At 40.7% G+C, this 14,693-nt stretch overlaps 1 protein-coding gene across 4 annotated transcripts in view; it reads right to left on the bottom strand.

Annotated features, from left to right (window-relative positions):
- The window catches only part of LOC142369724 (disco-interacting protein 2 homolog C-like), a 78,245-nt gene that overhangs the window by 16,100 nt on the left and 47,452 nt on the right, over positions 1-14,693 (bottom strand). For all 4 annotated transcript variants that reach the window (XM_075452066.1, XM_075452069.1, XM_075452067.1 and 1 more), the window contains 11 exons: positions 12,613-12,749; positions 9,704-9,912; positions 7,124-7,238; positions 6,540-6,741; positions 6,350-6,450; positions 4,954-5,034; positions 4,616-4,739; positions 4,381-4,502; positions 3,937-4,048; positions 1,104-1,213; positions 679-809 (listed from right to left, as the gene is read on the bottom strand). In XM_075452066.1, coding sequence (XP_075308181.1) covers positions 679-809; positions 1,104-1,213; positions 3,937-4,048; positions 4,381-4,502; positions 4,616-4,739; positions 4,954-5,034; positions 6,350-6,450; positions 6,540-6,741; positions 7,124-7,238; positions 9,704-9,912; positions 12,613-12,749 — 1,444 coding nt within the window. The remainder of the gene's footprint in view (positions 1-678; positions 810-1,103; positions 1,214-3,936; positions 4,049-4,380; positions 4,503-4,615; positions 4,740-4,953; positions 5,035-6,349; positions 6,451-6,539; positions 6,742-7,123; positions 7,239-9,703; positions 9,913-12,612; positions 12,750-14,693) is intronic.

Below are 14,693 nucleotides of genomic sequence, written 5' to 3'. Positions count from 1 at the left end.
CTTATTTTGCTTGTGTTTTAGCACCATTTCCACCAAAGCTGTATGTAGTGATAAAATGGAGCAAAAATCAATCATGTGAAGCTCAGGATGTGCTCTCCAGAGAAGCTACGGGGTCGTATCTTACAACAAGCAGATGTAAGCGTGAGTTATTGCTGCTTAAAAGTCGCAGAAGGGGGCGAGAAATGCTCATACCGTGAATGATTTGTGGCATTTTTTATTTAGAAGACTTTTTTATTTGGCTGCAGAAATAGACTCCAGACAATTTCTGAATTTATGGACAGAGAATTTAAAAGTGAGCAAACTTGCAAACTGTTTTCTATTTCTAATAAAAAATGTTTTCTGGTATTCAGCTATTAAAGCATACGAACCTGAATAAATATTCAAATAACATTTCATTTAAGCAACTCTTGTTTCAACACAGCCCTCCAACGACTGATATTAATGCACTTACAATCCTATATTAAGACATTTTAAATGTTAAATTTAGCTTTTAGGTGCATAAAAAGTGCCAATTCATGTTTTCGGTGCTTTATCTGCAGCAGCAGTGAAAATTTTATCTCTCGACATCTGCTGCTTTGATTTCAAACATGAATTTGTTGCTGTAGTTTGTCAACATTAAAACCAAACTTAATTTCGGGCTTCTGATAAGGTGGCGACGAATAGAAGAGTTTCACCGACCTGCAGAGACACCAGAGGACGAAGCCGAGGCCGCAGTAGGGATCCAGACAGATGGCCACCTCTCTGGACGGGTACAGCTCACACTGCAGCTTCACAGAGCGACAGAAGGCTCCAACTGCATTATGGGACATCTGGACAGAGGAAGGGAGGGAGCGGGAGAGACAACAACACAGACACGAACAAGGAACAAAACAGACTGACAGTTACTAATAAAAAAAGGCATTGAAATGTTTACACACTGCAGCACGTTTGTTTGTGTTTGAGCTAAAATCTTCTAATTCTGAGCTAAAAACGCTTTATTCTGCCGTCTCTGATCACTCGGCCAAAACTCCCTCTGAAGTGGAAAATGAATTAATTAAGGAAGGAAGCAGGTGGTGGGCTTGGTTTGGGTTTGGTTGGGTGGTGAGGATTAACGCTGGGCTGACCTGAACTCCGGCCAACATGCCAGTCGTCGACACGCTGAAGTCCAGATAGGCCAGGCCGTCAGGGTTGGAGGGTTTATAGAGAGCCGGAGCCTTCTTCTTTGGCAGGTCATCTGGAGTACAAACACACACACATATTTATTTCATTACATTCAACAGAACGGCCTGTTGAGTTTTATCCGTTTCAGAAAGCCTGACCTCAAGTTGAACCCACAGAGCTCCTCTGGCAGCTCGAGGAGGGACTACGATATTCTGATGCAGCAGAGCCATGGCAACACCACAGATGCTCTGCTTTCTATACGAAAAGCAGCTCATCACATTCTGGTTACATTCTTCATTCTCACTCTCGACAAAACCCGCGGAAAGACGCAGGTCAACAATATTTCCTGCTACCAGGTGCTCTGTGTGTTTATCCAGGCTGATACAGTTTATTGCTCCGTGCCAGAGAGTTCCATTCTTGTCCAAAACTATTAAAAATGAACGACTCATGCTGCTTCACCGGGTTCCTCCGTTACCATGCACGCACACACACTGTCCTTCATTTCGCCTCGGTCGCACACACACATTCGTGCTGCAACCAAAGCAGAGCAGCAACTGTGTGTTGATGCCCTCACTGGAAAAAATGCCCCTCCAAAAATAAGTAAAAAAAACAACAAATACAAGACTTTTTGCTTGAAATAAGCAAAAAAATCTGCCAATGGAACCAATGAAATTAGCTTAAAAACCTCTTCAAATGAAAAAAAAAAAGCTTGTTTCATGTGAAATATGACTCAAAACAATTTGTTTTCAAGACTTTTTCACTTAACAAGATATTCAAGATGTAAAACAAGTCCCTATATCTGGCTGAAATGGTAGTTGTTTGGCAGTTGTGTCTTATATTAAGTGTAATGAGATACTCAATGAGAAAAATATACTTATTAAGATTTAGATTTTTTCCAGTGTTGCTGACACTTACAGTCGGCTGCTGTTAGCATGTATGGATGTTTTCCTTTATCGATCTGGCTCTGTTTATGCTTGTTTTACAGCACTGTGGTGCAACTTTTGTTAGTTCTTTATGAATAAAAAAAGACTGAAACAGAAATTGCTCAGCTTCTTACAATACAAATAAATAAAGCTGTACATGTAGTGGGCATTTTTACAGATAAATATCAGCAGAAACTAATGCGCTCAGTTCTCTAAAGCTTCTACCACTACTGCATGTGAATATTCGATTATTTCTTTGGCGAGAAGGATAATCAATGATTCGTTTTTACTGACTTCTTTTTAAAGCACCAAACAATAAATATCTTGACCTTTTTGGACAGGCAGATGGCAGGACTGCACCGCCGGAGGGAGGATTTGGTCCCCTGATCCACAAAGGGAAGCTGTGCATGTGCCAGATATAAAATAGAGCCCCTTATATGCAGGTAAAAAACAACCGCTTACACGTGCTTACATCCGGCATTTGAGTGCAATGAGAAAGCGTTGAGTTGACATTTGGTTCCGCATCAAACGACTCTGCTGTAGATTTTTAACAGCTTCGGCTCTGATTGGCGCTGATGGGAACTAAACACCCGGGTGCACACACCAATTATCAACAAGGGAGCTGCAGTCACGGCTGCAAGAGTAGCAGTGTAATGCGATTCCGTCATGTTGTTGTAGTTCCAGGGAGTTATTGGTAGTTTTAGGACCGGTTTGGGTAAAAAACGCGACTACTGAGAATAAGAAACTATTCAATCAGCCTGTTTAAGCGGTTTGTACCTGCATATAAAAATCCTTATGATATAAAAAGGTGAATTACAGCACTCTTTTAAACCAAGGCTATGTGTATTGTGCTTTTCCTTTTTTTTCAGGCAATGTCAGTTTTTAAAAGTAAATATCCAGTATTTTAGAGACAGATTAAATTTGATTAGTTCTCATTCTGCTGCTTACTCATTGTTTCATTTGCTTCTGTCCTGTTTCCATGACAACCAGTTCATTTTGGGGACAAAATGAGGCTAAAGGCGCTAAAGTTGACAAAAACTCACTCTGAATCTTGAAAGCTGCCTGCAGTTCTCTTCGTTTTAAATTTAGCGTTCTCTTTGGGGAGGATTTTTAGGCCCAGGATGCTGTTTATTCAGAGCAGGAAAATCTGTTAAACATGTGGTCGCGAAGGATCTTACATCATTACACCTGTAGGAGCTACTTCTCTATTTCTAGTTAAGTATTAGAATTTAGATTTAGTTTATATTATTTGCTTAGTTTTTGGTTGATAATTAGCATTTTTGTTTAATTTGAGTTGTTTAGGATAAATTGTTTTGATATTAATTTAATTAATTTTTTGTTTGGGAAATGGGCGTTTCACACATAAATACTTGGGTTTTAGGGAGCTCTGGGCGCACTTGGGTGGTCACATGGTTTTTTTACCAGTTAGCAGTTCTCAGTTGTCAGTTCGTCAATCAGTGGGTGAACAGGTGAGGCAAGCAGAAGCAAGTACGGGAATCAGAGCAGGAGAGGCAAGAAGGGATCCTGTAAAGCTTGTCATGTTCTGTTTTGCCTGCAAACTCGGAATAAACCCCGTTTTTGGACCTTCTTCCTGCGTAAACCAGAAACCCACAGTGCGTCAAGTAACTATTTGAGTTCTGTTTAATTTTAGTTTGGTAACCTTCAAGACAAAAGTTTTTTTTTTTTTTTTTATTATTATTTTCATAGACAAATAGTCACTACAACACCGTTACATCCTCACAAAGCAAACCGTAGTTTTAAGCTTTATGCCACACACGTTTCTTAGATGTGTGGTTGTGATGTGAAGGACAGGGTTCAACGAGAGGCTGAACGTCAGTGGAAACATGTGTGTTTGTTGCAGAAGCCACAGTACCAGTGTCCAGGACGGGTGGCCAGTTCCTGATGTCCACAGTGGCTGTGGCCTCCTTGGAGCGCAGCAGCTTACAGATGACGGCTGTCGTCATCACGCAGGCCGAGTGGCTGACCTGCAGCGGGAATCAGAAGAGGATAGCAGCTTTAAAGAGGTCAAATCATGCTTTTTGAGTTATTCTCTTATTCTTCTGTATGCTAAATGGATTTTTGTGGACACAAGTCTGCAAAGTTACAAAACCCTGAGTCCACCTCTCCTAAAGCAAACATGAACTGCCTGAAACGCCTCATTTGTAGTGTAGGCTGTCTTCCCTTACAGAAAGACATCATATATGCATAGCTCTTGCCTACAGGCTAGTTTTATACAGCATTTCGTCAACTGAAAGACACTGACATGAGAAGCTGTTGACATAATGGCCAAACAGGGCGGTAAAAATCAGAGTCTGACCTCGACAATCATCTTGACGGTGGGCAGGGTGGTGGCGATGTTCTGAGGGTGAGGCGGTCGCACCGTGATGGGAACGCAGCCGGCGTACAGGCAGCCGTAGAAAGCAGCAATCAGGTCTATACCTGCAGGATGAACAGATATATAAACAGAGAGGGTGTGTGTGTGTTAACCACCACTGCTGGAAACATTCAAATGTTGAGTAAACAAAAGGTTTAACGCGTGCATCATCTCTGACCTGGTGGGTAGACCAGAGCGACGTGGTCTCCCTCCTGCAGACCTCCTCTCTCCATCAGCAGAGTCGCCACCCGCTCTGCCCTCTTATGCAGCTGCAGGCAGGTGAGGGAGCTGGATACTGCCCCCTGGAGGAGGGGAGGGTTTGATGGATGTTTGAACCAACAGATTCAATTTATTTTGGAGCGATTTCTCAATATAAAACCTAGTTTTACCTAGTTTACCCCATTTTTATCTGAAAATCCTCACAGTGGAGACTCTGTCTTCTGTCAAACTAACTGTGGCACAGTATTGTGTAACAACAAAAAACATAGGCGTGGTCGGAGGTGTGCGTGTCCTTACCCGGGAGCTGAGCAGGGTGTAGAGGACGTGGTCCGGTGTGGTCTGAGCTCTCCACTGCAAAACCTCTGACAGGAACAGGAACTGAAATACAGAAATATCACCTGTTATTTTATCATTTAATCTTTAACCAGCGCTTTATTTGTGCAGTGTTTAGTTCCAAACTTTTCATCTTAAAGTTGATCAACTTAAATCTGCCTTCCCCTGATGTTCTGTAGCACTTACAGATAAAAAAAAATCCCTGTAAATAACAGCAGGGATACAAAACGGTGTGTTTCAAAGTAGACGTAAAATTCCAATTAAGCCAAAATGAGCGTGTGATTTCTCACAGCTGCTGCATACAGAGCAGAGCCTTCTGTCTTCCACATTTAAGTGGTTCGATCAATATTACAGGCTGTGAAATTTCAGAGAAAGTAAGATGAAACCTGCCAATAATTTAAACTGCCTCTGAAGAATGCTGCTAGGAGCAGTTTAGTGATGCAGCAACAGGGACTTTGATTTATCAGGCAGTTAAAACTGTGGCTGGCTTGTTCAGAAAGTTCATTCCCAGGTTCTGATTGTAAATCAATAGAACGTCCTTCATAAAGTCAAGATTATTAATTGTGTAGTTTCACTGAAATGTCAAATTTTTCGAATTGAGAACAGACAAAAACAGTCCCGACCTTCACTCTGTTCAGTGCTGCTGTGCATTATGAGCAAACATCTCCACTTTGGTCTGGTCTGTCCAAAGGACATTGTTCCAGAAGTCTTGTAGTTTGTTCAGATGCAGCTTTGCCAACCTAAGCTGTGCTGCCATGTTCTTTTTAGAGAGAAGAGGCTTTCTCCTGCAACCCTTCCAAACAAGCCATTCTTGTTCAGTCTGTTTCTAACTGTGCTGTCATGAACTTTAACATTTAACATGATAACTGAGGCCTGCAGAGTCTGAGATGTAGCTTTTGGGTTTTTGACCTTGGGGGGACCTTGCTAGGACGTCCACTCCTGGGAAGACTGACAGCTGTCCTGAATGTTTTCTACTTATGAATAATCTTTCTTTCTGTAGAATGATGGACCCCAAATAGTTTGGAAATGGCCTTATAACCCTTCCCAGATTGATGGGCAGCTTCTCTAAGATCATTGCTGATGTCTTTCCTCCTTGGCATCGTGTTAACACACACCTGAATGCTCCAGACCAGCAAAGTGACAAAACTTCTGCTTTTATGGAGGTGCTCAAACTTACTGAATGATCAGTTAATCAGTGCATTGATCAGTTTCACTTTCTAGTCTTGCTGCCATGAAGAAAAAGCAAACTTGTAAACTTTGACGACTTTCCTTTTAATTTTTTTAATGAGTTTTTCTAGCTGTGACTCAACCCAGCATTCTATCCATCAACACATTAACAACATGGAGTCTGTGTGCTCGCCTGGTCGTTGTCGTCGGTCTGTCCCAGGTCTCTGCCGCTGGCCTGAGCGATCCTCTTCCCTGACACCAGATTCCCCACCATCACAGAGGCAGGTCCGATCTCTGTGACGCACAGAAGCTGGATCAGCACATTCACACGCAGAATGGACACACACACTCCTCTCTGAGTTCAAACAACCCCGGCGTCCCACCTGGCTGTTTCTGCCGCGGTTTGGGCAGGTTGGTGACGCAGGTGTGGGGGCACATCAGGACATTGCAGGGGTGCAGCCCCCCCTCCAGGTACAGCTGTTTGATCTCTGATAGATGGATGCCCCCCAGAGGAGTCTTAGGGAGGGTGTTGGCCGGAACCAGAGCCAGACAGAAGACGCCCACCCCGTGGATGCTGTCTATGGCCTGAGACAGAGATGGAGAGGTTATTTCATTCAGATTAAACATTTTAATGTTCTCGGGTTATCTTCTTCTTGCCTTGATTAATATCACTGCAGATTTTGGCAGTAATCAATCACAAAAACACTTTACTCTTAATGCTTCCGAAAGGTTTTCAAGATCAACAAACTACACGAAACAAAAGTCGTAAAAAAACTGCGAGGAAGATCAAAAATCCTGCAACACCTCTCACAGCAGTACAATTAATACTGTGTTGTTACTATGGCAACACCTTGAGTACAAAGAGAGGCTGCTTTATCTGACACAAAACCGAAAGCAGTGTATAAAATGATGCAATGGAGTCAAATAACACTGCAACGTGTCTGGGATAAATCTCAAGGACGAGTACCTGCAGCACGCGGCTCATCCACTGGAAGCTGTCCTCCTCTGTGGAGTCGGGCCTCTGCTCGGCCACCACCACGATCCTCTCATCCCTCAGCACCGTCACAGAGAACACCGCTATCCTGCAGGGCGGAAAAATCCGTACTTTAGCCAGTGCATACTGAGTCATACGCCATGCTTACAAAGTAGCTGTCAGTTACACATCATCTCCTTCCTAAAGAGGTAACCAGTTAAATGTTGTGCATTATTTAGCGTTTGGTTATGTTTCTAACCAAAGAAAAGAAAACCAGGAAACAGTGTCACCAAGTAGAGCTTTTTTTTCACCACGTAAGCAGAGAACATTATCAGAAAGTACAAGAGAATCCACTAATAAAAATGGGAACTACTGTAGATGGTTTCAGTATCCAGGGTCTCACATTAATTAACATATTTGTTTAATTATCAAGAAGATCCGGCTCTATAATACACACACACACACATAATGTAGGTTTGAAAGTAATAAACACGTTTATATCAGTAAACAGAAAGAAAAAAGAAGCTACAGCTCTAAGTATCTGCTTTAAAATGTGATTCCTTCAGCCCATCACACAATGTGGCCCATCGTGGATCTAAAAACAGCTCAGAGAAACTGACCTCAGAGGGTTTTTAGTTTCAGACAGAGCCTCTGCTGCAGATACATCAGACTGTGTTTGATGCAGGTCTCACTCTTTTGATGATGTGTTGCACGATATATATCATTTCAGCGCTGACACTGCAATGTGAATAAAGACACTAAGGATCTTCTTTTTGAGTCAGTTAATGTGAGGTAGTGCCAGATGTTGTCCAGAACCTGGACTTTGTTTCATATCATCCATTCTTTTGTCATTGAATGCACTATGTGCACAGCAGTGAGACTTACGATTATTTTCCTATTGAGCAGCGACAAGCACAGACGCTTTCTAGCAAACACCAGAAAAAAAACAAATGATGGTGTTAATTTAAAAAGCATCTTAACATGTTGGTCCTACCAAAAATGCACAAAACAGAGCTTCTCAAAGCCAGATAATGTGGTTGGGGATAGAATATCTGCTGCATGTGTGCGTTAAAATAGACTCAAATGAAACCGTCACTCTGAACACGCTCCAAAGTTTCATCTTTTTGTAAAATCTCACTCTAAAAGTTTAAGAGTGTATTAATCCAGCAGAATTCCCAACAGTCAATAATTGGCCAATAACTTGATTGGGCTCCTGTTCACGTACACTGGGACAGGAATGGTGGTCCGACTAAATGGCCAAGTCCAATTCTAATCACAGTTCGCCTCAACTGAATGAAAGCCTACAGACAACGACCAGACAGACCATCATTTACTCCAGTTACCTTCACTTTATTTACCAAACAGCCAGTAACTCGCAGGTTCTGTGTGAGCGCGGCAAAGCACACAGAAAGGACGACATCAACCAAAAACTTTTTTAAACGCTGTCATTTCTACAAAGAAATTAGGCGTAATGACATTTTCGTTAGATTATTCAAAGTGTCACCAAAAATCTCTGTTTGATGAGCACGAAGCCTGATTGAACTTCTGTTCAAAGCTAAAAACTGTCATTAAATGTTGGATCATTTAGCTGACGCATGGGGCATCAGCCAGTGTAATTAACTACTTCATTTCCCCTGTAAAATCACCTGAGGGAGGCAGTGACTGTGCTCACCGCCTGCATGTGTGTGCACTGCAGTGAAACAAGATGCTCAGGATTAAAATGTAAGAAACGATGGTTCACAGTCAAAGCTTTTTACAATGAAAAGTATTTAGAATTCTACTTTTTTTTCTGGGCAGCTCTACTTCCTAATGAAATCTCCACAATCATTGTAAAGTGGTTAAATTGTTGGTTAAACAGATTTATTAAAGTACGAGCTGCAGATAAATGAAATCTTTCACTGTTGTCTCGACATAATGGATTATAAGTGTGATTCGGGAATCTATAGAGGAACTGAAACATCTGAATGCAAAGCAGAGGAGGAACATGACACATAAAATACAACTCCAGCTACACTTGATGCTTTCAAAGCTTTTAAAGTGTCCCAATAAACTAGAACCGACATGATCAGGATCAATGACTCAGCTCAGTAAAAACAATGGAAACCACAAGGAATCCGATGCAAATACAAACAAAGCAAAGAGAACTAAACTACGAGCCAGCTTGCTTTACATTTTAGGAGGATTTTGAGCTCACGGTTGCTGCAGCTGCCCCAATCCCGCCCCCTCCCCGACTACAAACTTTAAATAGCTCCAGAACGCGTCATCAGAGCCTGTCGGGTAAAAGATGAATTTCCTCCTCGCTGGATGTGGACACAATTAAACTTCACTCTATTACTGTGCCTGGATTCATCCGCTATTGCTCTACTTTATTAGATTTATAATTTGTGGGGGTATTGCTCATTTATCAGCGTGACAGTAAATGTGCCAGGGTTGGACATCTGGGTGGTTTTATACTGCTGTCGATGGGAATGGCTCCTCTGTGTGGTGGATACGTGACTGTAATATCACAGGTATAAATACGTCTGAGAACGTCTGTCATCCCCCCTTTCGCACAGACACAGCATTCACACTCACCTGCCCCTGTAGACAAACTTCATGGGCTCCACCGCCAGCGCCGTGGCTACGATATCATCGGCGTTGTGCCTCCGCCCGCTCACCATGATGAGCCCGTCCATCTTGCCGGTGATGAAGACGAGACCGCCAGGTCCGATGAAGCCCAGCAGGCCGGTCCGTACGAAGGCGTACTCGCTGATCAGCCCGCCGCTAGAGCTCACGGGGTAAACCTGCAAACGCGCACGATGAAAGTTGAGCTGCAATCGCCATGGCAACTGGCCAGGGCCAGAAATAATATCAGATATTGCATCAGCTTTCACTCGAGACTCTTGATAATAATAATACTAATCACGCTGCTGGTTTTAATAAAGTGGATATGACGGCCAGGCGGGCGTTTATGTAATTCAGTGGTTACGTAACTCACATTTAACAGCGAGAAAAGATTCGATCCATGTCACAAATAATGTCACCAAAGGCTGTAGACGTGAAACAAAAGGTTTTCTAACCTCCCAAGTGAAATACAAAAACAGATTTCCTAATACAAGTGAAACTTTTACTCGATTAGATGAAAAAAAAACATCCTCGCATGATGTTCCTGCTGAATGTGGCAGATAATTCAATGAAATGATCAAGCAGGAAATGTAGAGGCTTATATTCCACACATGGAGATACTATGTCTCCACCTTATCAGAGATCATAAACCAAAGCACTTTCCCTCCAACAAACTTTTTTAATAATTATTATTATCGTACAGGACAGTGGAGAGAGACAGGAAGCAGGGGGCAGAGAGAGGGGGAATAACACGCAGCAAAGGGCCGTCCGATGCGGGATTCGAACCAGGGTCAGCTGCAGCGAGGACTACAGCCTCTGTACATGGGGCGCCTGCTGTACCCACTACGCCACAGACTGTAATCATCAGTTAAACACACCCTCACACACAGGGCACTCTGGGTTTATTTCAGTAAACCTACAGTTTGATGCCGCGGTGACTGAAAAATTCATTCATATCGATTTTTCAAAAGTTTTTCAGTCTTTCATCGAACATGTTTGGCCTTGGTCTTTGAAAATATCTCTTCAGACTGTGCAGATCAAATAACAGAAAATAACCAGTGTTGACTAAATGAATGCCTCAGACATCTATTTCCAGAAGCAGAACGAACTCCGGCACACCCTCTAACATATCTGAAACCTTTCTGATCTCGACCGTTGTGAACACTCTTCAGAAGGAAGTGCCTCTAAGTGTACAGCCAATCAATCGCTTAATCACTTACTTATAAATCTATCAATAAAATGTATAATTCCAAGAATAATCCTGTGGGATTCACTCGGCAGAGGAGACAGGAGCTCTTTAAATACAACAAATGACAAACACAAGTACATATAAAATTCAAACTTGCAAAATCCAAGTTTGTAGCTTAAACGTACATGTGTTTCTGTCATCAAATTCAAGATGAGCTCATATTTAGTATAAATTAAATAATTAACTCAAAATTTAATTTATATTTTTATTTTATTTTTTTTAATTAAATTTATTTTTAATTTAATTTAATTTTATTATTTTTATTATTATTATTATGTATTTGTTTATTTAGTCATTTATTATTATTATTAGTTAGTAGTAGTATTTTTACTAGAATTGGTATTATTATTGTTGTTGTTAATATACAATCATTATAAATATTTATAATTTGTATGAGCTACTTGACTAATTTGAATTTCCCCCATTGGGGGATGAATAAAGTATTTTTCTATTCTATTCTATTCTATTTCTATTTTTTATGATAAAGTAAAATGCCTCACTTTTAACACCTGATTTGGTTTTTATGTTCTATTGTGAATGAAATGTTTTTATCTACATTTTACCCCGACATCCCAATGTTTTTGTGATCGTTGTTGTATTAATATCAGTCTCTGAAGTGGCTAAGGCAAGAAAAACTTTAGATCAAATATCAAAATATGAGTGTACTGCAAGGAATATCTGCAGAGACATTTCATGTTATGGAAAATGTGAATTTGTAATTGGTTGTACATTTATTGCCACTTCCTATTTAACCCTCCTGTTGTCTTGCGGGTCAAAAGTGACCCACTACCATGTTTAGCTGTAGAAAAAATACCTTAAACTATCTTTTTCCAACTTGAAATGTTATGACTTTTCCTAAAGGGACCCCATCATTAGAAACAGTCATATTTATTTTTGTTTATGTTTCCATGTGGGCTGTACACCACTAGGGTACAAAGATTGTCTTATGGGTCATTTTTGACCCGTGAATTATAAAAACATTTAAACACCAGAAAAAAGTTCACTGTTTTTTTCCCTTTCAATATAATTAATTCAGAAGTAATTACTTCACATTTATATAATAGCAATAATAAACCTTTATTATGTAAAAGAAAACTGAGAAAACAAGAAAACTGTTGGTCCAACTGTTTGTGGTTAAAAAAAAGAAAAAAAGTGTAATCCTGAAAACTGGTGATTGTCTTTTTGTATTGTGTAAGAAATTTTTTTTATAAAAAATGTATTGAATTGAGTTGAATAGATAAATAACAGGTGGTTTCATCATACAAAATAGATTTTGGATTTAAAATTAAATTAAGTTGCTTTATTTTGGGGCTTTGAAAGGGCGGGGCATTTTTGACCCGTAGGACAAGGGGAGTAAACAGAATGATAAGACCGCACAGATGGCTCCTGATTATCAAAAAAAACTGAAGGACTTGCAGGTCTTCCTCTAAGATTAAAGGTTCAAACAGATGTTAACACAAGTGTTAACACTTTCAGGGGTTTTTTAGGTAGTAACACCATTCTACATGGTGGCATTCACAAGCTACAGCTGAATGGTAATGCGTCATTGTCTGGGTTTGTGCTCAGTCTTTTGATCACCTGCCAGCATCTTACAGTCTGAGAGTCTCAAACAGTCTCCGGACCGCCTCACCTCAAAGGTGTTCTTGGTCATGCCCGTCAGGCCGTAGTAGGACGTGCCGGTGGCGATGGAGCAAACGCAGAATTCACCGATCTCATCTGTCTGACAGAGCTGAGGGACGCCCTCTGGCTTCACCACACACACCAGCCCTGGGGAAGAGGAGAGGGAAACACGACTTATTTTTCACACAGTGGGAGGATGTGATGACCCCAACAGCAGCATTACTCACTCCAAAGTCATTTATTTTGAGTCATTTCTTTTGAACATCTTTTGAGCTTAATGTAGGTTGTTTTAGCCCAAACTAAGTACGATGTCTGCTAATGTCTGAGCGCAACAAAAAGCAGGTTACAAACAGGATATATGAAGCAGCAAAGTTGTCCCTGTACGTACTTACTGATGTTTATCTCTCTAAAATCAATCTACAATTGTAAAGAAGTCACACATAGCCTAAAATATAGACACAGGAACAAATCAAATCCCACTTTGATCTTAAAACAGTATCCCTACCTTTATCAATTGCAAAATGCAAAAGATCCCACGTTTCGCCCACCCAAACTGCAAATTAAATTCATTCTATTGAGCAACAACTTCTTCAGGTGTCCACGAGTTAGAGAAAAAACTCAAATTAAAACTTAAAGAGAATCACTCGTTTCAAATTTTCCACCATTTCGAGGCAAGATTATCTCATACAAGACTCTACTGACAATGCTCTGACCATCCTCAGATGGATTTAAAGCTGGCTGGAAAAAAGAAATGTAAAAAAGAAAGATGGGAAAAGCCTCAGGAAAGTTTTGAGCATGCACACAAATACTCACATAACTCATATACTCCATTATGTTAGGATAAAAATTTATAGTATGAATAGAAATGAGCAGATCTTTACTTGAGCCAGAACCTAGGCTTCATTAATCACTCTTGGTGCATCAGAAGCCCGAAGGAGGCTGAACTCTTCTCGTCTCATCACAGAAAGTAAACTAGGACTTATGGCGCAGAAAGGACCATCGATACCCACCTTTAAGATGTGGTTACGTGACTTAACTAGTGCACTTTATTTGAAAAGGATCAGATCTGTTTTACAGGAAAAACTCCTACAATACGACGCAATCTGGCAACCTGTAGTGGAACATGCTGAGCACGACTCTAAACCACTGAACGAATGAATAAATGAAAAGGATTAGAGTTAAAGAGGATGAGGGATTTAAACTGTGTTAACCGCCTCACAATTCTGATTTATTTTGTTGCTGTTTTTCAGTCTTTTTACTGTCATATTACCTTGTTCATCTGAGTCCTTTTTGTTCCTTTACTGAATCTGTGACTACACACTGATAAAACATCTTTACATTAAGAAAAAAGCCATCACATCACGTATGTGCATTCTTTTACTCTCTATGACTCAGTAAAAACATGAAATAAACACCTTAACAGGGAACATATAACAGGAGTGGTGACAAGGAACAGAAATACAACAGAATCTAACTCTGAGGACTGAAAACTAAAACCGAATACGAGGAACAAAGCTCAAGCCAACCAGCAAACCCCAACACAGAACAAAGATCAAACCAAGGCACTGAGAAATAACAGTATGAAGAGAGATGATACTGTTCTCAGAATGACCTCTGCAGAGATTTTAAAGGTTGCGGATCAATTTGCAGTGACTCAGCAAACGATCTTTACCTCCCATTTTTAGATTTCTTGGTTTTAAACTCTCCCTTTTAGGTTTTTGGATGATAAATCATCACATGGATCATCAGTTTCAAACGCACAGACAAAAGATTTCCTCATTCAATCTTTAACTTCCTTTGTGTTAATTGAGGTGTAATTCCAGAGGTGAACACTTAGTGGTGTGAGTTCACAACAACAAGAGGCGAAGCCGGCAGCCTGAATGTTTGATCAGCAGGGTTTACACGCTCCCGTCTGAAGATTACTGCCATCTTTGTGGATTAACAGAGAACAAAGTTCACTTACTCACGTCTAAGTTTCTACATTCAGTCCAAACACTCACTGCTCATGGAGAGCGTCACTGAATAGAAGATATTGATTGCCATGTGGCTTTCTACCTGTGTGAGTCTCCTTTAATATCTTTAGCGGCACCG

The sequence above is a fragment of the Odontesthes bonariensis genome, chromosome 20 (assembly GCF_027942865.1).
Source record: "Odontesthes bonariensis isolate fOdoBon6 chromosome 20, fOdoBon6.hap1, whole genome shotgun sequence".
NCBI classification, from domain to species: Eukaryota; Metazoa; Chordata; class Actinopteri; order Atheriniformes; family Atherinopsidae; genus Odontesthes; species Odontesthes bonariensis.
This window is presented reverse-complemented; position numbering and strand designations above follow the sequence as displayed.